The sequence below is a fragment of the Fundulus heteroclitus genome, chromosome 20 (assembly GCF_011125445.2).
Source record: "Fundulus heteroclitus isolate FHET01 chromosome 20, MU-UCD_Fhet_4.1, whole genome shotgun sequence".
Lineage (NCBI taxonomy): Eukaryota > Metazoa > Chordata > Actinopteri > Cyprinodontiformes > Fundulidae > Fundulus > Fundulus heteroclitus.
This window is the reverse complement of record NC_046380.1, coordinates 23374080-23400750: the sequence shown is the minus strand read 5'-3', so window position 1 is coordinate 23400750 and position 26671 is coordinate 23374080. Positions and strand designations below refer to the sequence as shown.

Below are 26671 nucleotides of genomic sequence, written 5' to 3'. Positions count from 1 at the left end.
ATGATCATTCAGGAGGTAAGTGGAGGTGTACTTAGCAGGAAGTGCAAAGGAGAATCAGTGTCCAGTTATCAGATGAGCAGCAGAGATCTGTCATGGGCAAGCTGCGGAGGGAATAATCCAAGGGTGTAAACGTGGTCAATAATAAGGAGACCGATGAGAGCAGGGAAAAAATTCTGGACCTCTACTGCCACAGTGCTGTCCGTAATCTGGCAGAGAGGCTGCTGCGCACAGGGAAAACAGAGGGAATTAGGCTTGGCTCAGAATCACAAATGACTTTAATTGACAAGTTTGTGCACACAAACAAGGAATTTGACTTTGGTTCCACTTTGCTCTGAATAAAGATATTTTAGATATGAATATATAAAAAGGAAAATATTTTTTTTTCATGTTTATTTCAAAAAACAGTTTGAAAATATACATTTTTAGAAGTATTTATTTAAGATGCACAGTGGCATAGTTTGCCGCACTGCTGCCTTGTAGCAAGAAGGTTCTTGATTTAAATCTCAGTCCAGGGTCTTTCTGCAAGGAGTTTGCATGTTCTCTTTGTTCATGCATGGGTTCTCTCAGGTTACTCCTGCTTCCTCCATTAGTCTGACAACATGACTGCTAGTTTTTTTGTCCTGTGTGTCTCAGTCTTGCCCTTTGATTGACTGTTGACTTGTCCCCCATATCTAGCCTGATGACCCTGGTGTGGTGTTTCACTAATCTGACCAGCCAGATTGCTAATGTGTTACACTCTTATGTTCTGCATGTTATCAATCTGGGTCTGCTCCCAATGAATCAGTTTGGGGAAAGGAGAGACATTCATTTCTGAGCTGATTGGGCAAAGTGGCACCTAGTGCCCGCCTACCAAAGGTGGGTTTTATCCAATCGCGGTATTAAATTAAACTGTAACCACCATGCATCATGAGTATTCACAATAAGGTAAGCTAGTCAAGGCATTTCTTCTTTCAAAGAAGAAATTGTGGATTCTTACCAAACAGATATGGTAGCAGCCGCTACGTGTGCGTCCTCCTGCTCTGTCATGTTTATTTTGGTTCAGCCATGGGCTCGTCAGCTCTTAGTTTCATCACAGCTGATATGTCCTGCCTTAAACCACAATACTGCAACGGGATTGGCCCGAACCCTTTTTCTTTGATTTTTCGCACACAAATAGTTGAAGCCAGAGCAGTACAAGTGGTTCAAGCTCCAAGTGGTTCTGACTGCATCTGTGGACCAGCCATGCCACTTCCTGTATGTCTGGACACTGGTCATTGTCTTTGGATCAAACCAGTCCTTCTTTTACCCGCCTTCTCAGCAACAATCGCTATTTTTATTGTAAGATGTCGATGTTTGGGGTGGATAGGGTTTTCTTTCCTCTTCACTTTAGTCTCTGCAGTCTTCGCAGTTGTTCCTGTCTCGAGGGCCGACACTCGCACATAATGTAGAGGGACAACTAATACCATCACAGACAGCTAATGTTCAGTATTTTTATTCAATGATAAAAGGAGTTGAGCTCCTATCTCAGAAATCATTAATTATTAGTGATCATCAGTGAAATCACTAAATGGAAAATCTACAGACTGTGCTGCTGTAGGGGTTTATAATTATAGACACATATTGAAACTTTATTGTGTTATAGAGTGTGGGGGACTGTGGCTCAGTGGGAAAATTTTGGTTTGAATACAGTTTATTCCTGTCACATTTTGGCATTTAACCCCAAGTCAGCCCACCCATCTGCATGTCTGTGCACAACTGGGTGAATTTGGCTCTAGTGTAAAGCGCTTTGAGTGGACAGTGTGACTGGAAAAGCATCATATAAATTCAGCCCGTTTAATTCAGTCTATTTTTATGTTATAGATTGTGATTATAAGACGTTACTGTTTTAATAAAGTAAATCTTGCCAGTGATGCTGTTTTTGTGTGTGTTTGTGTGTGTGTGTGTCTGCTGCAGTATACCAGACTGCTTTTGTCTCAGCTTCCTGCTCATTATCTAACTAAGCTCAAGGAGATCAGTGCTGATTTGCATTGGCAGACTCACAGCTTCAGGCTGGTACAGCAGCAGCCAGGTGATTCATATCGTGTTGTAGAAATTTCTGTGCAAAGAGTAGATTAAAAACAATCAATCCACCAAGACCACCTTGACCTACAGGAAATTGAGCTATGTGGCTGCTTTTAGTCTTTTTTTTACACAGAACTGCAGAGAATAAACCCAGTAGTCACACAAGCCATGGCAACAACTGAAGTTTGTACATTCATTTAATACAAAGTAACCTGACATAAAAAATCTTCATTGAAAAGCTGAGAGAGTCATGCAGACAGAGGCTAAGAATAGATCGACCAGTGAGACTTCCTATCCTGTTTGTAAAGACCGGAGAGAACATCAATTTCCCTCACCAAAGAGGAACATCAAGACTCCTTTCATGGACCATGAAACACCATGAGGGTTGACTTTAGGAAACAGCTCCAATTCCCAAGGGGGACAGTAGACACAATCACTCCAGCCAGACCTAATCATGTGGTTCGAGCTACGTAGGACCATCTTGCTAGCGGAGCTCACGGCCCCGTGAGATGAGGGGATGGAGGTGGCAAGGAAGTGAAGTGTTCCAAGTACAAAGACCTGGCAGCAGAAGCAGGCTTTATATAGCCATCATGTTCCTAGTTGAAGTGGGATGTAGAGGCTTCGTCGGGGCCTAAACTGTTTGCATGAGCGAAGACATGGGATGCACAAAAGCAGGGTATCCGAAAGCCATTAAAGATCTGGCTGAGGAGGCAGAGAAAGGAAGCTTTTGACTGACTTAGGAGGAAGTGTAAGAGTTGGGGGGGGGGGGGGGGGGGGGGGATAACACGTAGGGCATCAGAAACATCCCTCCCATCGCTCCGCCATCATGAGTTGTACTGGAGTTAAAGGAGGTAAATTTGGTAATTAGTTAAACGTGCTTACTCCGCATCAGAAAGCATTAGATAGATTATTGAAAAGATAACTGATTTATATAATTGTTTGAAAAAATGCATGTAAATGGACCAATGAAGTTAAAATGTAACCTAATCTGCTTTGCCTCTTTTGCCTCAGTTCTGCATTACTTTTTTTTTAAGATATTGAGATCACCATACCACCTAGTGTCTACTGAAGGAAGATGATGACCACTTATAAGCGCACAGAATAACCACAGTTAATAGAATAAAAAAAAATAAAAATCACACTTTAATGATGGCTGGTTGAACAGCCGTCCTTTTGCTGGCATGTGGATTTAAATACAAATGGAGCCATGGTGTAACCTGCAACCATATTCGTCTGTACTTCCAGTGGCGCCGCAGAGAGAAATCTCCATTAAAGATGAAAGGCAGGCAAAACTACATCATCATCCTTTGTCCTTTTAGCAGAAGAGGTGTAAACGCATTGAACAATGAATCAATTGTCAAGGCTTTTTTTTGGCATTTATTCTCTGTCTTTGTCTCCCATTAAATGAGGAATCTGTCATTACCGATCATAGCCCAGATTATCCTGATTTTTGCAGGTGTCCGTTTATTGCTCATCAGGTAGCTCACTTCTCTTTAATACCTTTTGAACAATATAATGGCATAAAATGATTATGTAGGACCATTTTTCCCCCAAAATCTGTATAGATAACATATAACTCAACAAGACTGTATCGAGCTTTGAACATTCGGCTCCAGATTGACTGACTGGCACTCTGGATAAAGATAAAACCCCATCTTGGCTGCACAATGTTGCAGACTGTAAATTTTTGATCAATTCACATCCAGATTGTGTAAAGGGGACACGTCATAAACAATTCACATACCTTGGAAAGCTGAGAGAGCTCGATGTTTAATAAAATACATTTCTTTACATCTGGGCCCATGTAAAAAGCACTTCTAGGTGTGCCAGCCTATAGAAAGATCAAAAACAATGTGAAAGTGACTTTACAACTGACCCTTACTTGCTCATTTGTTATAACACCTTCTGTAAAGTCCAAGATGTAGCTTCCTTTTTTTCCAGCGTTGCATTGTTTGACCTCGTGTTGAACTTTCTAGGTTTCCCACTCTTGGAAAATTTTAATAATTGAGTTGAATACTTTGCAGTGAATACATTTTCTCTTTGCAGAATGCTTGAATGTGGAAACTTTCTTAGAAACATCCCACAGCGGCGGGCAGCTACTAATTATTACCTCTCTCAGATCTTTGCTGGTATCTTGCTCTTTGATATTGTTTATACATCGCTATCTGTTCCTGATCAGAAAACTTTTGTTTTACTGTTGACACCTTTTCACAGTTCTTGATGGTCAATGAAATACGTGCATCTTTATCAGCATATTTAATGTGGAACCCATGAGGGTTGGGTTATATTTCCCATGCAGGTTTTGTATTTTGACTTAGTGAGAGCTGATTTCTGTTATGTCCTGATTAATAAAACCTTCGAAGTAGAAGAAAGGATGCTCCGTCTTTCTTCATGGCTGTATTTCTGCCATGGTTCTGCAAACTTGAGGCACTCCTTTGAGCTAATGATCTGTGCGCTGTCAATCATTTCTACACCTCAACGCTTTTCAGAATTCATACTGAATGCAATTTCTTTTTTAATCATACAGACATGTCTACATTTGTTGCACAAAAACTTTGCAAATCCCACCTAATAATCAGGGATGTTCTTGTCATCACGGTTTTAAAATGAATAAAATTGATTCAAAGGATCTGTGTGCTGACACTGATATAGTGTCATACATCTCATCTCTTGTTTTGTCTTTTTTTTCCCCCCTTTTGCCTTTGTTTAGGAGAGGAAACTAAGTGGCTTCCCATATCTTGAGATCTATCACTCAGATGTCATCAACTACATGGTTCCACTGTCTCATCAGACGGACTTCTTTGTGCCAGAAATGACAGAGGAGCCAAAAGCAGAAGTGAAAGACGAGGACTCTGATGAGGACAGAGGAACTGACATTACAGGTAAGCCGTCAGATAGTGTCAGTTATTGTACAGGGAAAGGCTTATGGCCTCAAGCAAATGTTTTTCAGGAAAAAAAAGGCTTTTTGTGCCTGACTGTAAGAAGTTTTGAAAGTGATGGGAGGAAGGATGAAAGAGTGACTTAGCTCACTGTAAAAATCTTGTTTTTGCTGACCTCCAGTGGTTTAACTTTTTCACAGGTGTTTGTCAGAGCGTGTGACAACACCCAAACCCACCCGTCACTGAGACCCGGAATGACCTATTCTTTCAAACACCGAAACTGAAACAGATTTCTGCTTCCCTTAAGAAGCAAACAAAGACGAATGATGCGCCAACTTACGTTTTGTCTGGCACCACTTTGACTCAAGCTCAGCCCCTGATCACTGGGAGCAGGTGACATGAGTCTATAATTGTTCTGTCATTGCAGCTATGCGTCTCAACATGCAATGTCCTCTCTGGCACGCTCTCACGCTCGACTTGAGGGCTCACCTTACGGAAGTATTGATTTTTCTAATTCACAGATAACAAAAGAAAGAAAATATTTTGGGAGAAAGTGAAAGGAGGTGGACGGGAAGAGTCGCCATTAAACTGAAATAAAGTGACAACTAGCTACTGAGATGGGGTTAAAGTCCATTTCGGAGACAAATAAAACCGGTCTGACTGCTGTAAAGCCGTTGAATTTATGTTGAACTGAGGGCAAATCCTATCCACAGCTTTACAGGTCCAAAAGTATACTCCTTGAATCTTTTCATATTTTTCAACGTCACATCAACTAACCTCACTGTATTTTGTTGGGGTTTCAGTACACAGACCAAAACAAAGCAGCTGGGGTTATACTTTTTTTTTTCTTAGACATCTGAAAGGTGTGGAATGCATTTGTGTTCAGTCTCCTTTGCACTGATACTGCCCAATAATCTCACAATAAAAGGTGCATATGTGATTTTATCTCAGTCATTACAGCATTTCATGGGGATGTTTAAAGCAGCTTAGATAAATAGATAAGACTTTATTGTTTGAACATCTAACAGTACTCTGCTAAATTCATCATCTAAAAACGAAAAGAGTATAACACCACTGCAACGCTACCAAAACATGACCGACCGCATTAGCTGACAGCTCAAGCCAGGAGAAGCAGCCAAAAATCCTATGGTTACTTTGGCCAAGATCCAAAGCCTTGGTCGGCAGAATCTGTCGACATAACAGCTGTTAGTCGTGCAGTCTAAACATCTGGTTGATACAGAAGCATGACAAGAAGAAAGCCTCTGTTGAAAAAAAAATGCGTCTGAATCGAATTGAACTGAAGACTTCAAGGCATCAGTGGTGCACATTAAACACTTGAAACCCACTCAAAACATAACAACCAACAGACTAACAACACAATAAAGGCATAGCTAAAATCCAACTATAGGAAAACATCCACGTGCATCAAGCACTTGCTTCCAATGAGGCGGCAATCGTACAACCTCTTTGGCTGAAGGCAGGGCCGTCGCAGGTATGGTGCATTACCTTAATCCCACTCTAGATAGATTAATAGATAGAACATGGAGGGATTGGATATCAAGCTTTGAGGAAGTTTATTGAAATTGTTCTAAGTTGATAAAAAAACACTTTTTGCCTGCTTTTAACAATTAACACTTTTTAAAGCTTATTAGAAGCACGTTATTAAACTTTTGCGCAAAGGAGAATATTGTTTAAGGGCTTCTGAACATTGTGTGTCTGGCAGGTATTATTGGCTGTGAGTAAAAATTAGTCCATAGCTTGGCAAGAGGCTTTTTCAGCTGTGTTTTTCTCGTGTGGCTCGCTTCTACAGTGTTGCTTTACATTGCGCTCTTCTCCACGTGAAACCTAAAAATAACTTTGGCCTCACCCATTTAGAAACCGTCCCCCAGTCTTTGTAGCAGCATTTTCTTTCCTTTGACGTAGTTCTGTGTATGCATCAAAATCATTTTTTAGGTTTATTTTACGAGCGTCCTGGCGCGTAGCTGCTTATGAGTTGAGACGCTGCTATTGATTGACAGCTGACCCAGCTCTCATTGACGATAACCGCAGCTCTGACTTCTTTATTTCAGAAAAGCGCATGTCCAGTAAGTTTTTCACTTTTCCGAATCTGACCCAGTCAAATGCGGGACATTGTTTCAGTTTGTGGGACGGGACTATGAAAAATGCGACACAGTCCAGCACAAATCGGGGCATCTGGTCACTCTAACCTCATCATGAAATATTTGTCGAAGTCCAGCTACATTTTTTTCCCTCACCTCAGACCTCATCGAGCTCCTGTGTGTCCACGCTCCAGTGCTTCTGTTGTTGGGTCCCGCCTGGCTCTGCTGCCGTGTCGGCAAAGGAAGTTGGTTTCATTACATTAGCATATTTACCGCAGTGCATATTCAGACGTGCTATGGATATCTGCTCAGCCGCCGCACCTATGGAAGTGTTGATAAATGTATCCAGCGTTCCCCGTAGTGACCTATTGAATTGCCCCTTTTTTCTTTTTTTTCGCTTTTCCTCAGAACTAGATTCGTGCTTCTAAAATCAGTCAAGTTCTCTTGCAGCTGACATGTTGTCTCCCCTCTCTTCCTTCCTCAGGGAGGCGTAATGACAGCAGTCATTGATATATCAATGATAGCAACAATAAAACCCCCGCTAAATTAGTCAGGTTTTCGTTTACTTTTTTTTTTATGTCTCCTTGACAGAAACAGACATAATCATTTATAACAAATGCATTTATTTAAAAAAAAAAATGAAGATAAAAAATTACAGGTGCAAAGCCCTGTGTGGTTGCACAGTTCGCACAGCCCAAGAGACGGCCCCGGCTGAAGGTAACATTAAGAAAGATGCAGAGAAAGTGACAAGTTGTAGAAAGAGGAGTTAACAGTTCTTTTGGCCCAAGGGTAGAAGCTGTTTTCCAGTCTTTTTCTTTAGCTCCTCAATCTTCTGAACTGTTTCCCTGAGGGCAGTAAGGAGAACAAACGGTGTGTGGAGTAGGAGGAATCCTGAATAATTTTGTTGGTTTTTCGAATAAATAGGCAATGGGAGAGAAGTTACTGGGTGGCCAGGGAGCAACCGATGATCGTTTCTGCTGTAGTCTCTCCCCGCTGTAGGGCTTCCTGGTCAGCTGCTGTGGACGGGGTAAACTAAGCTGTTAAGCAGTACGACAGCGCATTTTCAATAGTTGGAGAGGCAGGAAGCAACCGCAGCTTCCCCTTCAACTCCGCTTTCCTCAGCAGTCTCAGACAGTGGTGTCTTCCATCCAGGTCAGGTTGTTGGTGATATGGATCTCCAGCAGGCATGGAGGGTTACATTTAAAGCTATGTAGGAGACACAGCGGACCTGTGGAAGAAGATGATTGCACATCATCCACAACCCCACAGTGAAACATGGTGATGGACAGCCTTTTCTTCACCTGGGACAGGAGATACTGGTCAGAGGAGATGGGGAGATGGATGGAGGTACATACAGAAGAAAATTATAATTTAAAAAAATACGTTGGAGGCTGCAAAAGACTTGAGACTTGATGGGAGGTTCAACTTCTAGCAGGACAAAGACCCCTAACATACTAATAGAGCTACAATGTGGTACCGCGCACGTGACGTCACCGTCTCAAGAGCAACGCCCCTTTTGCCGCTTAGGTAGGGCATACAGGAGAGAAAGCACGGATAACCCAGCTATTACAAGCGCAACAGAACCAGCGATCTGACCGACTTTACAGCCGTTAAACTTTCCCAAGACGATGTCCCAGGCACACGGATTACTGGCCGAACTGTCGAAGAACACACCAACCTTCAGCTCAAACGATGGCTTGAGGTTCGAGGGCTTAAAAAGACTGGAAAACTGGCCGAGTTGATGAACGGTAAGCTTTGTTTTTTTTTTCCTGCGCGGCGATCATGGCAGCGTCGGCCGTTTTTTTTTTGTTGTTGTTTGCAATCACCGTCCAGGAATGGGTATATGTTTAATGTTTGTCTCATTTGAAATGTTTTTGAGTAAGCCTGGTAGCAGGCTATCATGTTAGCGCCTGCTACCATGATAGCCTATATGCTGTCATGGTAGCAGGCGCTACTTTATTAACATGTCGGCCACCAAAATACTCTTACCTTGACTTGATGTCGCTGGAATTGGGTCAGGATGTTCTTCGGTTGTGCCCTTTCCTCCGACATAATGCTTGCTACATATGTACTTGAATTTGGTAACTTTTTCCGGGTTGAACTGTTGTGTAGGCCGACCGCCCCAGTCCCAGCGCACACATTTCTCCTTGGCAGTCTTGAAGAAAACATCCTTCATATGCGGCCGATCAGCGTACCTCTAGTCGCTGTTGCCCGTTCCATAGCAACAATGTTTAAAAACCATGGTCTTAGATTTGGAAAAAGCAGTCGTTTACCGAGTAAAACCTAGGCTAACGCACGTCTCTTTTAAAGCAAAGCAGCGGCGGGGTTCAGGAGTTTGCCCCACTGCGTACCACGTGATGTGACGTCATTGTGACGTTGTGTTTCTAAAAATAGCTCGCGCGCGGTACCGCATTGGATGATTTAGGTCTCAGCAAATCCATGTGTTAGAATGCAAAGCAAAGTCCAGGACCTAAATCCAGTTTAGAATTAGTGAATCAAGACTTGAAAATTAACCCGTTATTCATTGCAGATACTTTTACCCATTACACAGGATTGGGAAAGCCCATAGCATATTTCGATACAACTTCATCCGAGTTGTTTAATTCACAATGTAAACAGAAGAGAGACTAACATTATATTCATGAGATAATGTTTTAAGAATAGTTTGTTTGAATTTGAAATAAATTACCTTTTTAAACTGATTCTTAATTCTTCTTTAAAATTGATTCTTAATGTTGCGTTGCTTAGCACACAGTGAATGATTTGAATAGCTATGAAAGTTAAAACTACCAAGATACGTTTATAGACTCTCACAAGATGGCAAATGAAGGGATTTGGGTTCAGCTAACAAAGATGTTAGCTTTACCCTGGGTAATGGAGGTGCAATTTAGCATGCTTTCATTTTTTTATAGTTTTATGAAACAAGTTGAAGAGAAAGGACAGAAAAAACACAGCAAGCTCCCGTTACTAGACCGTCAGCGTTTAAATGCTAAATAACGTTTGTTGCAACTTAAAAGGCACAACCCAAAGTAAGCCTTGTAGCAACAAGACTCAGTGGCCTGGTATCAGTCTAGTACTGACACAGTGTAAAACACAATAAAATAAACAATGCTGAAATAGTTTTATATAGTTTTTTGTTGTTGTTTTTTTTAGCACACCTGCACTGAAAACTTGTTTCGGTATTGCTTTTTTTCTTCAGCAAGTGAAACATTGATGGGAAAAAATTTGAAAATGGTTCAGCATATAATTTTCTTTTTGGATATTTAATCATCTAAGGAAGTGAAAACACATTTGTAATGATGTTCAATCATTTCATAAAACATACCCACACAATCAACTGCACTCTCTCATATCGACATGTGCTTATTTCTTAGACTGTTGTTTACTTTATGTGCTGTTTTCTGGCAAGTCTTTAAAACGCATTGATGCCTCTGAATATTATGAGTCAAAACTTATTCACGGATATTCCGTTAAATTCAAGAGATGGGTTCTGCAACTCTAAGGCAAATAAAACAACAACAACAAACAAATAAAAAATAAACATGAGAAAATGTGTTTTATATTTCAAAGAGAACATTCCATTCAAATTCACAGATTTAACATTTGTTGTCAGTATTCTTTGTTAAGCAAACATATGTGTAAAACGTTTTTACACAAAGAAATCTAGGACAATATATGCTATTACTGAAAGACACTATTTTGCACAAAGCTGCTGTTATGCTGCTGAGCTGATGCATGTTAATACTATCTTGGAGGCAGTGGTTGCTTGTAGCCTGGGGGCTTGAATCTCTGAGCCAAAAGCATCTTTGCATTTCATCTGCTCAATGCTGGTTGCAAAGTTATGCCCAAAACCTGTTTTAAATGTTGGCTTAAAACGCAGTACGTCTTTTTAAACATCGCTCAACTTTCTTAATCAGTTTACATCTCTGCACATTTTATGGACAACGCACAGCAGCGGCTAATCCTCTAGCTCTGATTGCAAAAGATGTACACAAGCACAGCGTAAAAACACAGATACGTGGTTGCATTCCTAAGCAGTCCTCTCGGGGGGTGGGATGACCCTGGCTGAAGTGTTTGCAAAGCCAAGTGGAAAGAGTTTTCATCCTAAGAGGAGGGCAGAGACGACCTGTCGGAGACACCTGAAAGGATTGAAAATAAAACGCAAATAATGCAAATGAGCAATGCTGTCATTAAAAACCAGAGATCTCACTAGTGGATCTAAATGGGCCATTTGGTAAATTTTTCAGCTGACATGCCACATGGCGCACTGATTGCTTCACTGGGAGACAGGTGTTGCTCACCATTAATTTGTGCAAAACTAATATCCAGAAAGGACTATATTTGTTGGCTATTATATTTGATATGTTTAGAGTTCACAGTTGGCATGGCAGCATTACCAAGTCTGTTGGATGGAGTGGTATTACAGGCTGTGCAGATTGTTTTTGTTGATCGAACAAATCAGGGTTTTCAGCAATAATCCCAGACCAGTGAGAGTGCTACCCTGTGTGCGGCCCGCGGCAGCTTCCCCTGTGTGTTTCTGCCCTCAGCTGCGGATCTAGAGACAGCCCGGCACTGTGTGTGTGGGAAAGACCTGAGGAAAGCAAAGAGCGCAGCTTAGCGCAACAGCTTAATATCGATGCCTGTCAAAACGAGGCGCTAACTTTATGAAGCAGGAGAGCAGCTGTTTCTGTAAAGTTTTTTTTTCGCTGAAGAAGAACTGGAAACCACACTGAAAGATGTTCCAAGCCGCATTGCACTCAGTCTAGAGTTTGCCTCCCAGGGAATTTTATTGAAGAAGTTTTGCTGTGCAGAGAAACAAAACATCGTATAAATGAAGACTGAAACAGGGAAGAATATTACAGCTTGAGTATGCCATAAATAGAAATAGCCAGGGATTTGGGTTTGAAATTAGTAACACGAGTAATGGAATAACGTAAAATGAGAGACAGCAGTTTTTAAGGTTTTTTGTGCCATCTAGAATTGAGAAAATATGTTTTATTGTAAGATAGTTTCAGTGAATTTTGGCTTAAAATGGGAGAATTTGAATTTATCAATAATTAGTTTGAATTCAGTCTATTTATTTAGTGTCAATTCACAACACGTCATTTCAAGGCACTTTAGAAAATCAGTTTTATTAAATCATACAGACCGATTTTAACAATGTAAGCCCAGCAGATTACAGTGTTCACTAATCCTGGATGAGCATGTACTGTCCGTGGACAGTGGCTTGAATTGTGTTGTTGACTTTGCAGCAATCCCTCATACCAAGCATGCATGTAGCGACAGTGGAGAGGAAAACTTCCCTGTAACAGGAAGAAACCTTCAGCAGAACCAGGCTCAGTGTGACCAGTCATCTGCCATGACCACCTGGGGGTTTGAGAAGACAGAGACACAAAAAAGCACAGAGACCCTGAACCAGGAGTACTTTCTATAAGAGTAATAGCAGTTATATTTCCAAAGGGGGCTTTATCTAAGAAAGAAACACAGCTAATTGGCTCTGAGCCAGTTTCCTGGTCTAGAGGAGGAAAAAGAGCACATGCAGTTAGTTGTAGTAAATGCTTCGCCAGCACCTATGTCTGTGAGAGAAACGTGGCTAGATAAACAATTTTATTGGGATAGTTAACAGATCAATCCTCAAATTGAGAACTTAGTTTTGTTTCTTAATCCATGTATTTAAACTACACATTTTTCCAGCAGAGTTTAAAATTTGGGTAAATGTAAAACAAAATTTTATAATTGGTTCGAAATGGGTTTCACATTCAAGGGCGGCCAAAATGAATAAACCATTATTTTTCTGTACTTAAAAAAAAAAAAATCTCTTTCACTTAAAGGAATATTCTTTTATTAAATAATTTTGCCCAATACCTTTCAAAGATATATTTTTTTCGCAAAAATACTGTTATGACAAATATCCAAACTCTCATACGTCAGTGTGGCAGGAAAGCCATGGGATGCCAGGTTAATAGTTGTTTTTTTTCCCTACTTTGTCTCTGATAAATATGAGATTTTGCTGCTTTTTCGTTTTCACAATTTCACATTCACTTGCTCAGTCATACAGTCCTCTGTATATATCTAATAGAAAGTAATGTTATGGTGTAGAGAGCAACAGCTGCTTTTACATTGCTGGGCCCAAACTAAGTAGCACTACTTGTGCTCAGCTTTGCAGCTAATAGTCTTTTTTATTACCTCTTTATCACAGGACAGACTGTTTATCTCCCTTTGTATAAAGGTTCCCACCCAAGTCCTGATTAAAGCCAAGCGGTTGCAAATCAACCGAAATAAACGCTTTTAAGCTGTTTAACCTTATTCTCCAGCACTGTGGTCTTCTTACTCCAGACTCCCAGGTGTATCCTGTGTTTCACCTTGAGACCACCTCAAACCAGAGGTAACCTTCTCTGGTCCAGTGATATTTGTCACTCTAGTGGTTTGCAATATAGAGAGCCTTTCTGGATTCCTGGATGGGGCCATGGAGGATGTTTCAGCCCTGGCTTTCATCCCTTTGGCTGTCTTTGTTTTGGTGGTGGAACAATGTGTTTCACGATGAGTTTTTTTTTTTTTTCCTAACCCATCAGCTCTGATATTCTACTGCATAAAAATACACACAGTAGGCAACCAAAAGAGACACTTTAGGAAAATGATAGAGCAGCTGTGTCTCTGGGGAGAGCCAAAATAAGTCCTACAGATGCTGTTAGTACGTCCAATCTTTTCATAAAAGCAAGAAATGTATACGTTTTAGTGCTGGGCAGTATTCAAGCAGTTATGATACAACAGAAAAATCTCAGGTTATTCTGGATGAAATAGTAGATAAAACTTGGCCTTCCCAGCACACAATAAAGGGAAAATGGAGTTATGTGGTGTGATATGGGGCTTTTGTATGTTTGGTGGAGCTTAAAGAATAATATATTTCATCATGATGTTTTTTTAAGTTTAAGGAACCTTCTGTGGCTGTATTTATAAGAAATGGATATTGAAACATTCATTTTTCACCCATTAAGCATTTTGCCTCTCAGTTAGCTTTATGAATGTTTAAAGTTTGCATGATTTCACACATTAAAACATACCCCTATGTGTGCAATTTATTCATAAATTGACCACAATAGTACAAAACAGGAGCATTTCAATAAATTAAAATGTTCCTAAACAGAGCATTCAGACTGCAGGTCTGCTGGTGGTTCCTAGAGTCTCTAAAAGTAGAATGGGAGGCAGATCCTTTAGCTATCAGGCTCCTCTCCTGTAGAACCAACTCCCACTTTAGTCTGTGAGGAAGACACCCCGTCTACTTTTAAGACTAATCTTAAAACGTTCCTTTTTGACAAAGCTTATAGTTAGAGTGGCTCATGTTACCCTGAGCTACCTTTATAGTTGTGCTGCTATAGGCTTTGGCTACTGGAGGACATCAGGGCCTATTTTTCTCACACTACTGAGTGAAGGATTCCTGGATCAATGTCTGCTTTTGTGTCTCTGCTCTGTCTTCTGTAACCCCCAGTCGGTCCAGGCAGATGACCGTTCACACTGAGCCTGGTTCTGCTGGAGGTTTTCCTCTCCACTGTTGCTTCATGCTTGCTCAGTATGAGGAATTGCTGCAAAGCCATCAACAATGTAGACGACTGTCCACTGTGGCTCTACTCTCTTTGAGGAGTGAATGCCGCTCGTCAAGACTTGATGCAAGGTGCTAGGTTTTCTTGGATAGGAAACTTTTTGACCAATCTGTCTGGATGATTTGATTAAATTTGCCTTGAGATGACTTGTTTTGAATTGGTGCTATATAAATAAAATTGAATTGAATTAAGAAAAAGTGAAGTTATTTCTGTAATTGAATTTATAATCTTAGATTCATATTGCATATAGAATAAATACAAAGAGTGATATATAATTGACAGAAGGAAGTGTTTCCTTCTGTCAATTTTGATGAATATATAGCTAATGAAAATCACACATTTAGGAAACTCTATTTGTACAAAAATTTTATTTTAAGACAATAATATGGCTTAAGTAATCGTGGGGTGGACTTTACGTTTTTTTTATTTAAGATGTTTTATTCGTTTAACCTTTATTTAAGCAGGCATAACTAATAAAGAATAAATTCATATTTGCAACTGCTGCCTGGTTGCAAATATGGGTGTTAATTCTGGGCCTCTTGAAAAAAAGGTTGTGACGCAGACAGTCTTGACACCTTGCTCAAGGGATTTAAGCCACAAACGGTCACCGCTTAAGAAGCTGGTTGTTCAGAATGCTGTACATGAGGATGGTAGTGGAAAGTTGAGTGTAAGGAAAAATCTGATAGAAGACGGCTCACAAGCTATAAGAAAGCACTGAGATGCAAAGCTCATTTCAGAGTGTGGAGCTGATTCCTAAAGTGTGGAGCTACCAAGCACCACCACACAGACATATGCAATACAGGGGCTAAAACTGTTGCATTCTTTGCGTTAAGCCACTCCTAAACCATTGACAACACAAGAGATGTCTCACATGGACTAAGGAGAACAAAGCACTGGACTGTTCAGTGGTCTAAAGTGTGCTTCTCAGACAAATATAGGTTTTGCATTTTATAAATTTTTTTGATAATCAAGGTCCCAGAATCTGAATGAAGATTGGAGAGGTACAAGTTGCTTAAAGGTCCAGAGTGAAGTTTCCACAGTCAGTGATGGTTTGGGGATCAACGTTGTTTGCTGGTGTCCCTCCATTGCCTTTTATCAGGTCCAAAGTTAGCACAGTTATCAGCCAGGACATTTTAGAGCACTTCAACGGCTGATTTCATTTTCCAGCTGGACTTGGCTCCTGCTCACTTTGACAAAAATATCAATACCTGGTTTAATTAGCTTGGTACCATGGTGCTTAGTCGGTAAGTAAACTTGTCTTTTTTTGGGGCTTTTGAATTAAGGTATAAATCCCGTTAAGGATGCGAGGTCAGAGATTGACGCTCTTTTGTAGGAAGCCGAAAACGTGTGTGCAGGTTTAATGTTAGTGCGTTTTAAGCCCCAGACACAACTGAGCGTTCTTAATGGGAGGCAGATCAATCAATGGAGCTAAGCTCAGCCTGACAAGCCAGCTGTGGAAATCCCACTTCGCCACCTGGGACAGCCTTCTGTTATCCAGTGTCCACGTTATAGACTGCCTCTGAATGCTGATTCATCCAGAAAAAAGCACTTACAACCAAACCCAAGAAAATACTATTTTATGATAAATAATGCTGTTATGCTGGTGGAAGGTGGTTCATTTAGAGCCAGTAATAAACAGAACCGTGGGATTTATTTGATAAGTTTTGTTCCATGTTTTGGCATTAACATTATGTGCTAAAGAATATTGACTTTCAGGAAAAAACACCAGTAATGAGACTGAAGAAAGTTTGTAGAAAACGTTTATTAAATATTTGAATTGGGGCCATACAGATTCAATGTCTGTTTGTAAATTGTAGTAATTAGTATAAATAGCCCTAGCACATATCTGCATGCGGTCAATCAGTTCAGCACTGCCCAGCAGCTGCGGGGAATTGATGCGATCATGTCAAAATCATGACCGCATCAGCTCTAAAAGCAAACATACATTTTTGCCGAATGCAGATTTCCATGCAAGTCCAGATTGGATTTAATTTCCTGTCTAGCATCCATGCTGCTGACGTTTCATCAAATTCTGAAAGAGCTTTGATCCGAAGATCATCTGTGGCAGTTTTGGTTAAGGCAATGAAAGAGTGTGGCTCAGAAAATGTTTACCAGTGTAAGGAATAAAATTTTATTAACGCAACAGCATTTTCTTGACACAAAGGTTCAATTTTGAGGTTCTTGTGTTATTGTTTCAGTGCTTCAGGACTTTAGGACTATGATGTGTTTGAGTGCCTGAATTCAGATATAACAAATTATTGTCACACTCAGCTTGCAGAATATGTACTTTGGCTTTGGGCGGAGGACACCATAGACTCCAGATTTGTTTCTTTAAAATATGATTACTACTTCTCACACTTTGCCTGACATGGTGGGATTGTTTAGTAATTGGATGTTGAATTTAAGTGGTTTCTTGCTGCATCTTCTGTAGGTATAAATAAAGGTAAATGGAACTGGAAGAAAAAATAAGTGATGCCAGAAAGGATAGAAACTCTGCAGATAATGAGTTTGTGACATATTACACAGACTGTGACAGTTTACATAAAAACTTTTTCAATATTTTTTGCGCTTTTTTTTTTGTTCTCGCTGTATGCTTGTATTTATGTTACGACAAACTTTTAGGACAAAAACATATAATTAATTCCCTTTATTTAAACAAAAAAGCTACTATTATTCTGACTGCTGCTAAAAGAATATATCATATTGTTAAGTAATAATATATATATTTTTAAATGCATTGTGTATTTTGACTTCTGATACACATTCTTAAGTAAAGGTAAAGAATTAACACCCATTTAATTTTGTTCAAATTTGCTATGGCTTATAATGCAGAATACTACAGTCGTTTTGTTGTTCTGACCTTTATACAGCAAAGCGCACATTAGCTAATTTTGATTAATTCATCTCTCTGTTTGGGTAAAGCTCCCTTTCTGCTGCTCAGCAGACATGTTATTTGTAGTTTTAGAACAGCTTTACCTAAATGAGAGCGATGGTCAACACTAGTTTTAGTTTCAAAGCCATGTCTGTTTTTTCTACAGAAAATATTTCACCTTATTGGAGAAGCAAAAGGTGCGACGCAGCAAAAGCTGGCCGATACTACACAGCAGCAGGTGTGGGAGGGGTGGTGCTCTGTTAGTCCGTGCTCCACACAGCCTCAGAAACTCCAGACACTCGAACGCCCTCGCCAGCATCTCATTAAAAGGGTTTTAAACCTCAGTAATGGTATGATGCAAAAAAATATTTGCGGTTTTAAAGGCATAACCTTTTAAAACCTGCATTACTTTGCTGACAGTAACCAGACCATGTTTTTTTTATAATTAGTTTGCAGCCGTGCTGCCAGGCAGAGCTCACAGGACACATTAACAGATTCAAACAAACAGGGTTTTACCTAGAAATCCCTCAACCAGGAATCCCTAAACGCTCCTTCCTCTAGGCCGGTGTTCATAAACAAGATGATCCATCTAATTTAGCAGTTCCTAATTTCTGTTTATGCTTCTCATGTTGGACTTGTCTCCCCATCCACTCAGACTCGGATTCTCCGCAAGCTCTCACCGTGTCTCAGCTGTTTCTGGGCCTAATTACCTCCTTTAAGAAATGCCTCTCCTCTGTTTCAGTTTGAAGAACAAGACCTTGATTCGCTGCTAATAATCCCACTGGGCCCAATTTAGCAACTAATTTGGGCAAATGTTATCCAAAAGACTTCCGCTGACTGCTACCACGGCACATATCTTAAGGCCTGCATGCTGCCGTTGAAAGTGTTGTAGTTGTCCAGTAAGACGAGGCTTTTCCTCTGAGGAGCTGTCCAAAAGAAATTAGCCTAAAAAGGGCAATTAAAACCCATAAAATGTCCTTACTTTTAAAAAATTGCGTGTATTATTATAAAACGAGTTTCAATGGAACCATTGATGCAAATAGGATTGAAATCACAATTAAACCAGTACCACCAACTAGAGTCACGTTCCCACTACGCCTTTCCTTCTGCGCTCAGGAGCCCTCCAGCAGGCTTTGTTTGAACTTGCAACCCAATCAGCCGATATTATGAATATTTGAAGTTCACATGCACACATGCAGGCGGGATCACATCTGCCCGACGTGATAATTAAATTGGTGGAGATTCAAACAAATGGAAAAGAAATGGCCGAACCCAGGGAGCATCTCGGTGACTCCGAGTTTATTGCGTTTCTGTCCCTGATGACGCGTTTCAGTGTCAGCCAATCCCGTCGTGCGGCAGACGCTTATCGGGAGTGTAGAATCACAGGGTAAAGGATGAGCGTGGTGTGCGGTGGGAGAGCAAAGGCGAGTCAGGATTTATCTGTCAAACGCATCTAATGACAAGTCACTTGACTGCAGAAACACAGCAGGCATGTTCGAGAGCACGGTTTGTTAAAACTGATATATCTCAACTGTGACTGCAAAGACAAAATATTAAAATCATATTTGAATCACAGCTTGGTCGGGTATCTATCAACATGACGGAAACTTCACTTTTTCCCGTTTTTTTCCCCATCCTCCTCTCTCTCTACTGAAAGAGACCGTTGGAGGTGTGATCACTCAGGGATATTTGTTGTGTAGGTGGCCGGCATGATGTGCTCCTTACATTTCCCAGAGCTGACACCTACTCTACTTCCATTTGCAATAATAGAAAGGCCTCCTGTTCTTCATTCGTCAGTTTAACTCTGTTCATCTCGCTCCAGGATTCGTGGCACACAATTTATTTATAATTTCCTGTTAATCCTCCATTCTATCAACTCCTTCGCAGTTTTCCAGCTGTGCGCATTTCAGCGATAACAATCCCTCAGATGAAAAAGGACCTTTTAGTTGAGGATAATGAATGATGATAGGCTCACAGTGAAAGACGGATCAAAGGCCAGGAAAGTTTAGGGAAGCATTAGCAAACCGATCATGTCTGTGAGGAAATCTCCGTCTATTAAGCAAATGGATGCTCTCTATGATTACAGATAAGCAACGCGCAGCAGACAAGCATAGCTTGCAGTCAGCTGCACGGAATGAAATATGCAATAGGGTTGAAGAAGTGTAAAACACACGTTAATGAGTCATCTGGGACTTTTTGTCCTTTAATACGCTCTTCTGTTTTCTCTGAGCTCCACTTGTTGGTTACTTTTCTCTGTGCTACAGTGTCTTGCAACAAAAGCAAAACAATACAATACCCCTTAAATGGTGTCACATTGCATGTGACAGCCACAAACTTCAGAAGGAAAGTGATATTTGACTTCTTCTTTTTTTCAAATCAAAACCTAAAAATTGTGTTTTCAGTCAATAGTTTGTCAAGCACCATCATGCTGCAGTTCCAGCTCCAGGTCTTTTGAGTTATGTCTCTGCCATGCCACTGATTCTCAGTGGGACTAAAGTCTGGACTTTGACTGGGCCTTTCCAGCTCATTATATGGTTTCCATCTCAGCTAGGCCTGGATGTTTGTGGTCGTTCTCCTGCTGGAAGGTGAACCTCCACCCCAGTTTGGTGTCTTTTGCTGCCTCTATCAGGTCTTTGTCTGCCATTGCCCTTTATTTAGCTCCCCCAATCTTCCCATCAACTCTACATCTTTTCCTCGTCTCTGCTGAAGATAATATTTCCCACAGCATAATGCCATCATGGGTGATGTGCAGTGTTACTTTCTGCCACACAATTTGGTTTGTATTTCAGTCAGAATTTTCAATTTTGTTCTTTTTGTTAACCAAAGTACCTTCTTCCAAATATTAGCTGTATGTCCTACATGTCTTGTGCATGCCTTGCATCTCTGACTAGTTTACTCCTTGCCCGGTCTTTCAGTTGAAGTGGACGGCCACGTCTTTGTAGATTTGCAGTTTTGTTCTCTTTTCGTGTTTGAGTGATGGATGAGATGTTCAGACTTGTCCACAGCTTTGTTCCTTACTTGTTTTCCATGTTTCTTGCTCTTTCAGGGTTTCTCCCACTGTACAATAAGCCTCGCCTGGCAGGCCGCCAGGCTTTACTCGCCCCCCTGCCAGGCTAAGCGTCGTTTCTTTATTTCAAATGCCTCGATGGCTGAGAGCAACATAATAGAGTCTAGGAGAAAACCTCCCACTCTAAATAAGCTAATGCGCTAGCTAATGCGCTAGCTAATGCGCTAGTTAATGCGCTAGCTAATGCGGCGCTGCACCCCTCCTTTGAGCCGCATGATGCAACGCTTCTCGCGCTTCCTCTTTGAAGACTATTGGTTGAACTGTTTTTTTAAGGGGTATTAGTGTAATGGGTACTAAATGCAAATGCACTCCACACTTTTCAGATTTATGTTTGAAGATATTTTGAAAACCTTGTTTTCTTGTCCTTCTAATTTGCAGGTATGCGCTATGCTATGCTAATCTGTCATAAAATATCACATATAATCTCAACACAGTACCTTTTAAGCTTGTGTCTGTTATGAGACAAAATGTATTCAAGGACAATGAATGCTTTTGAAAAGGTTTCCTAGCACCAATAGTATCTGTTTTTATCCTTAATTTAAAAAAAAGAGGCTGTTAAATGCATTTAATAGCTACACAGATTAACCTTTCTAAGCATGTTTTTGGTCAGATATAAATCATCTGGTCCAAAAATCATGGCAATCAGACTCCCACTCCCTCATATAACATGTTATCTTGTTATATCATTTTATCTTTGGCCAAAGGTCCATACTTATTCTATCCTAGCATCTGCTTGATAAATTGGCACAAATTTCCTGTTTCAACCTGACGTTACCTTACCTTGCCTCTTCTCATTTTAGTTCCTATCAGATATGCAAATGACTTTCTAACACAGTCCCCGTTTTTGTTCCTCTCAATTTTTAAATCGCTGCAGGCGCAGATTCCCACAGCGATGTCAGCTCAGTAAGCGGCGGCGTGCCATGGGACAGTAGGGAGACATCCCTGGCAGCGTCCACGGCTGCCTCCCTGGCCTCCTCTCTGCCCCTGAGGGACATAATGGACTCAAACGAAGACAGTAAGCACATGGAGCACAGCGACAGAGGTTCAAACGACTCTGTGGGCAGCGGCTCGTCCTTCGAAGAACTTGACATGGACCAGGAGGAGCTGGAGGGAGGGCAAGAGACGGAAGACGGGAAGGAGAAAGAAACCCCTGAAGAAGAAGAAGGAGCTGGAGAAGATGTCGGACTGGTTGCTAAGCAGAGGCTCCTGGGAGACGGAGAGGAGTAGGAAGGATGCTGAAGATATAAGGGACGTAGCCATGTGACTGGCAAGCTAGAGTGTTTCTCAGCCGTGCTGTTGTTGGTTATCTGTCAAATAAAGTGATTGGTTGGCCTAAAGCTGTCCATGCCCTGAACAAGACCACGTTTTTCTGCACCTTCTAACGAAGCCTGTATTTTTTCTTTAACGTAATCACAGATTTCACAAGTTAGCCCTGATTATGTGTTTGAATGCTGACTGGACAGAGCATCCGTGGGTTGACCAGCTCATGATGCGCCATTCTGATTTCAGTGAAGGTCAAACAGTATATTTTTGTGACTCCTGGTTTCAGATCCAGGTTTGTACAGATATTTCTGTCACTTTTTTTCCCTAAACATTGAACCTAAGAGAACTGAAATAAACGACGATTGGTTTAAAAAGTACATGAACTACTGCTGCTGCTGCTGTAGACCCAGATTTTTCTTTTATTTCAACAAAATAAGTTTTCAAATCTGAGGCAATAAAAAAAAGCTTATTAAAATCTCCACCAGGAATAAGACTTGAAATTCAACCCTGTAAGCGTTTTCCTTTAAGAGTGTACAGGATATTTTATCATCACTCTGTACTCAGATAATTGCTTTTTAATGCGAGTTGGCTTTCTATACTTGGATTATTAACCCACTCTTCACCCAGTTTATTTTGTTCCTTATGTAGCCAGAATTCGCCTGCTTCATCAGAACCTAGCTGTAACCTCTTTGTAAGTTGATATTGTACTGGAAATGTAGAGACGTATTGCCATGTTTGTGTCCCTCTGTGTTGAATAAAAATTTCAACTGGAAAGTTTGACCACCAGTTGTCATTAATTTGTGTCTCTCGCATGCCAACAAAATGAGATGCCAGCATTTTTTTCTCTTCTCAGCTGCCCGTTTGAACGCTCTCGATTTCAAGCTCTCCGACACGCAGCTTCTTCCCAGAGTGGGGTTTGATTTCCACTGCAACAGGCGCATAATTTCGTCTCCGGTCTGAGGAAGTTCTTATTTATCTGCTTCCCAACAGTTACGGGAGATGTAACAGAGTGTGGGTGGCAGAGTATTTTTTTTCTTTTTTTCACAGGACACCTATGAGAGCGAGCGAGCTGCTCATAAGTTATTAAGCTTGCTCTTGGAGGCTGACGGTTTTCAGGGTTTCGCTATGAAATGATTGCTGTTATTGCTGCTTTGTTTGGCCTCAGATAGGAAAACAGAAGCTGAACCACAACTGATGCTGATTCACTAGTGAAACTTACACAGAGAAATCTCAGCTGTTTTAAAATTATCTTTAGGGAGCAAATGCGTTTAATAAAGCTAATTTAAAGAACCTTAGAAAGCACAATGTAAAGTGACATATTCTAACAAGATGGAACTATATGACTTGGGTATCCCTTTCTTTCACAGTCAACTAATTACACTGTAGGTACCTAGTAATTACATAGTAAGTTGAGTTTATTACTCTGCAATAAAAGCAAATTTAGTGGGTAGTTAAAATCAAATTGCTGTTCGACCGTCTCTAAATGACCCACCATTTGCCAATAGATTGAGCAGTGCATTGCCACAAACTGTGTATCTTGTCTGTACTGCTAAAATAAGATATTTACATGCACTATAAAAAGACAACCTATTTTTTTCCTCATAGTCTGACATTAATATTGTATAAAGCTTTAACGTTTTACTGACATTTTCTGTTTGCTAAATATCTGTGTGAGAGTTTGTTTTTTTTTCCTTCAAGTTATGTTGTTGCCACATATTTTCATATTAGATGGTAGAAGTTTGGCCCGTTTGTGCTGACAGAACTGAGTAAGGTTTGTAGACCACCTTGCTCACACACCCACCTTTTCAGACAAAATTACTGTCTTTGGCTTTTATATTGATCTTGCGGCTGAGTAATGGCTCCTTCCTCCCTGAGTGGTATCACAGCCCATGTGGGTACAGCACTAGATTCCCTGTGGATAATGAGACTCTTATCAGCTCCAGCCAGCATCATCTTCACGAGGTCTCTTTTTTTTTTTTTTTTTTTTTTCCCCGGGTTCATCTCTGAGACACAGAACCTGTCTCCTCTCCAAACAGTACATGGACATTCCCATGCTGTTTGTGCTCTCGTACAAGTTTTTCAACAGGTGAGAATCGGGCATCAGGTATCTGCAAATATTACCTATCCTATCTATTTCTATCTATTTTATTTCTCGATGATTTCGTTCAAGAACGCAGTGTGTTTGAAAAGTCCCCCTAAATCACATCCACATTTGTACCTCTTGTTAACAAAGCTTGTGAATTAACTTACAAAAGCATGAGATAATCATCTGGGCTTTCCAAATTGTTGGAAGGCATAATCATCCTGGTGTATGTAATCTTCGATGTTTCAAGTCAAGTTTATAGGTAAAGCGCATTTCAGCAGCAAAGTGCTTTACATCATGAAGAAAGTAATTTAAAAATATATCTAAAACAAGTCTCTGTCCATTATTCTGGGATTTAGAAAATAGAAATGTTTGTAATTACTATTGTAAGTGAGCTAAAACAGTCTGATTTAATCAAGGAAGAAGAAGCTACTTCATATTCAGTGTATGCAAATATCTAGTAACAACTGTCAATAGATGAATAAGTAGATATATTTTAACATATCTTAGAAAATAGCTTAGCTTTTATTTAAGAAAAAAAATCTATTTTAAAGAACTTGTGGCACTTTTCATGTTTGTCTCGATCTGAGGTGGTTCTAGTGCCTCGTTTGTGCAGTTTAAGCTTTTTCAGATTTTGACATGGGGATAATCCAGTGCAGTCTGGAGTCCTTTATAAAATGAGCTGTTTAATTGAACTCTGCTTGAAGACTTTTTTTTTTTTTTTAACAATGTTGTTACACTGCAGCACAGCTAAGTGCCACAGGTATGCAGTAAAATAGCAATTTATAATTCCTTCAGGGCTTGTTTGTTTTTGTATAGACTGGTTTCTCTACTCCCGTAGAGAGCCTGTAGTCTGTTTCTCTCCACTGTCACCTCAGGAGGAGGGATTACCTAAAAAAAAGAAAGATAAAGTCAAGCACAATACGCTGGGCTTTGTAAAACAGATAAACTTTTACCAATTAGTATTAAATGATCAGCTGAATATAACTGCAATGTATTCTGATTAGTATTAAATGGGACTGTCTAAATATGAGTAGATAATTGCATTGGAACAGAGAGTTGAATGTGATTTATTTGTCTTGCAAAGTGCCTTGACTTGTCTTTGTGAGTTGGTGCTGTATAAATAAACAGAAATTAAGAAGAAGAAGCTAAGTGCTTCAAAAGTCATGCAATTGCTCCAAATCCATTTCCTGAGTTTAGTCTTATGGCACCCCTTCTGGCTGCTAATTAATTTAAAGTAGAGCTCCATTAGTTTTCTTGGTGATTAATAGCAACTGTGATAAAAGTTTATTATCAGCGAGTTGTAAAGATTGCGAGACCAGAAAACATGCTTGACTCATTTTCTGGGAGTTCTTGTGAATAATGTAGAATATCTCCCCGGGGGAAGACAACATCTACTTGTCTATGCATGGGAGTTGCGTTAAGTTGTTGCTACTTTCTGTAATTAAGTTAATGCAACTGATTATTATAATGATCTAACTTTTGCAGGCTCTCCTATGTCAGCAAAAAAAGGAGGTAATACTTATGATCAGATAGAAAGGAATAACCTCAGAAACTTTATGTCACTGCAGTTGTTTCTCTGATAACATCTGGTAACAGTTTGTCGCCTTAGTCTCTTTCTGAAGAGATGTGATGAGTCTGCAGGGACTGGTGCCTTAACTAGACGCCTGTTGCACTTCCAGCTTTGATCCTGGCACCCCCGGTCTCTGGCCAGCGACAAACCTGAGAAACAGCGTGCATGAGGGACAGAGTTAACACAGCAGGTCAGTCGCTGATTTAATTAATCGTGTATCCCATATGGGTGTCATGCAGCTTCATGGGAAAGCTGATTATTGCCCTCCCGTGGTGTTGATTATTAATGTGCAGTTAGTGCAAAGTTTTGTTTCACATTTTGCCACATTAGAAACACAAACTTCAATGTATTTGCTCAGACTTTTAATGTTATAGACCAACACACCAGTGGCTCACTATCGAGAATGGAAGGGAAAGACCCCAAGCCGAAGTTTACACCCTGGAACTCAAGATAACCAGAGCTCAGTGCAATGTCTTCAAAACTAATTTAATTATTAAAGTCCACCAGGGTGTAATTTATTCTGTCTAAACAGAGCTGTCCAGAGAAGGCCTCGGAGGTTTGTTGGAGAGGATTATTCAACAGACTGCATCACCTGTTTTAAGGAAGGTCAGGTTATAGAATAACACCCCAAGCTTCACAGGAAGGAGAATGACACTACTGCAAATCTACGAAGCTATAGGCTTCTACTGACAGGCTTGAGAAGCAGCCAATTCTGGCGGAGCTACAAAGATTTCTATCCATGTAAAGTCTCACTTGCAGTTTGCAACAAGCCATGCATGGGAACACATCAGACATATGGAAGAAGGTGCATCTAGTCAGACGACACCGCATTGAACATTTTGGCCTACATGCAATTTGCTTTGTGCGGCAGAAGACCGAGCCTCACCTGAACAACCCACTATCCCCATGTGGTGGTCACACCATGCAGCGCCGGGGAAAGTTTTGCTGAGTGTGAGCAGGGCGGCTGCTTAGAATTGACAGGAAGACAGAAGGATATTATTAATTAAAGAGAAATGGTGGAGAAACACCCGACTTGAGACTGGAGCTGAAGTTCACCTTCAAGGAGGACAACCATCCTACACTCAGCCAGAGCTATAATGGAGTGGTTTGGATCAAAACATATACATGTGTCAACATGGTACAAAGTTCAAACCTGGATCGAATCGAAAACGGATGTCCGTACACATTCTGCGTTCT

At 40.5% G+C, this 26671-nt stretch overlaps 1 protein-coding gene across 1 annotated transcript; it reads left to right on the top strand.

Moving 5' to 3' along the window:
- Positions 1-22598, top strand: LOC118567258 (testis-expressed protein 264-like). The gene is made up of 3 exons (XM_036151952.1): positions 1-15; positions 4751-4922; positions 21430-22598. The coding sequence occupies exons 1-3, from the start codon at positions 1-3 to the stop codon at positions 21780-21782; spliced, it is 540 nt and encodes a 179-aa protein (XP_036007845.1). The 3' UTR covers positions 21783-22598.
- Positions 22599-26671: the final 4073 nt, after the last annotated feature.

Bases quoted from the DNA above. Each gene is read 5' to 3' on its own strand.
- LOC118567258 (XM_036151952.1), top strand. The intron at 4,923-21,429 runs GTAAGCCGTCAG...AAATCGCTGCAG, and splicing joins CAGAGGAACTGACATTACAG to GCGCAGATTCCCACAGCGAT.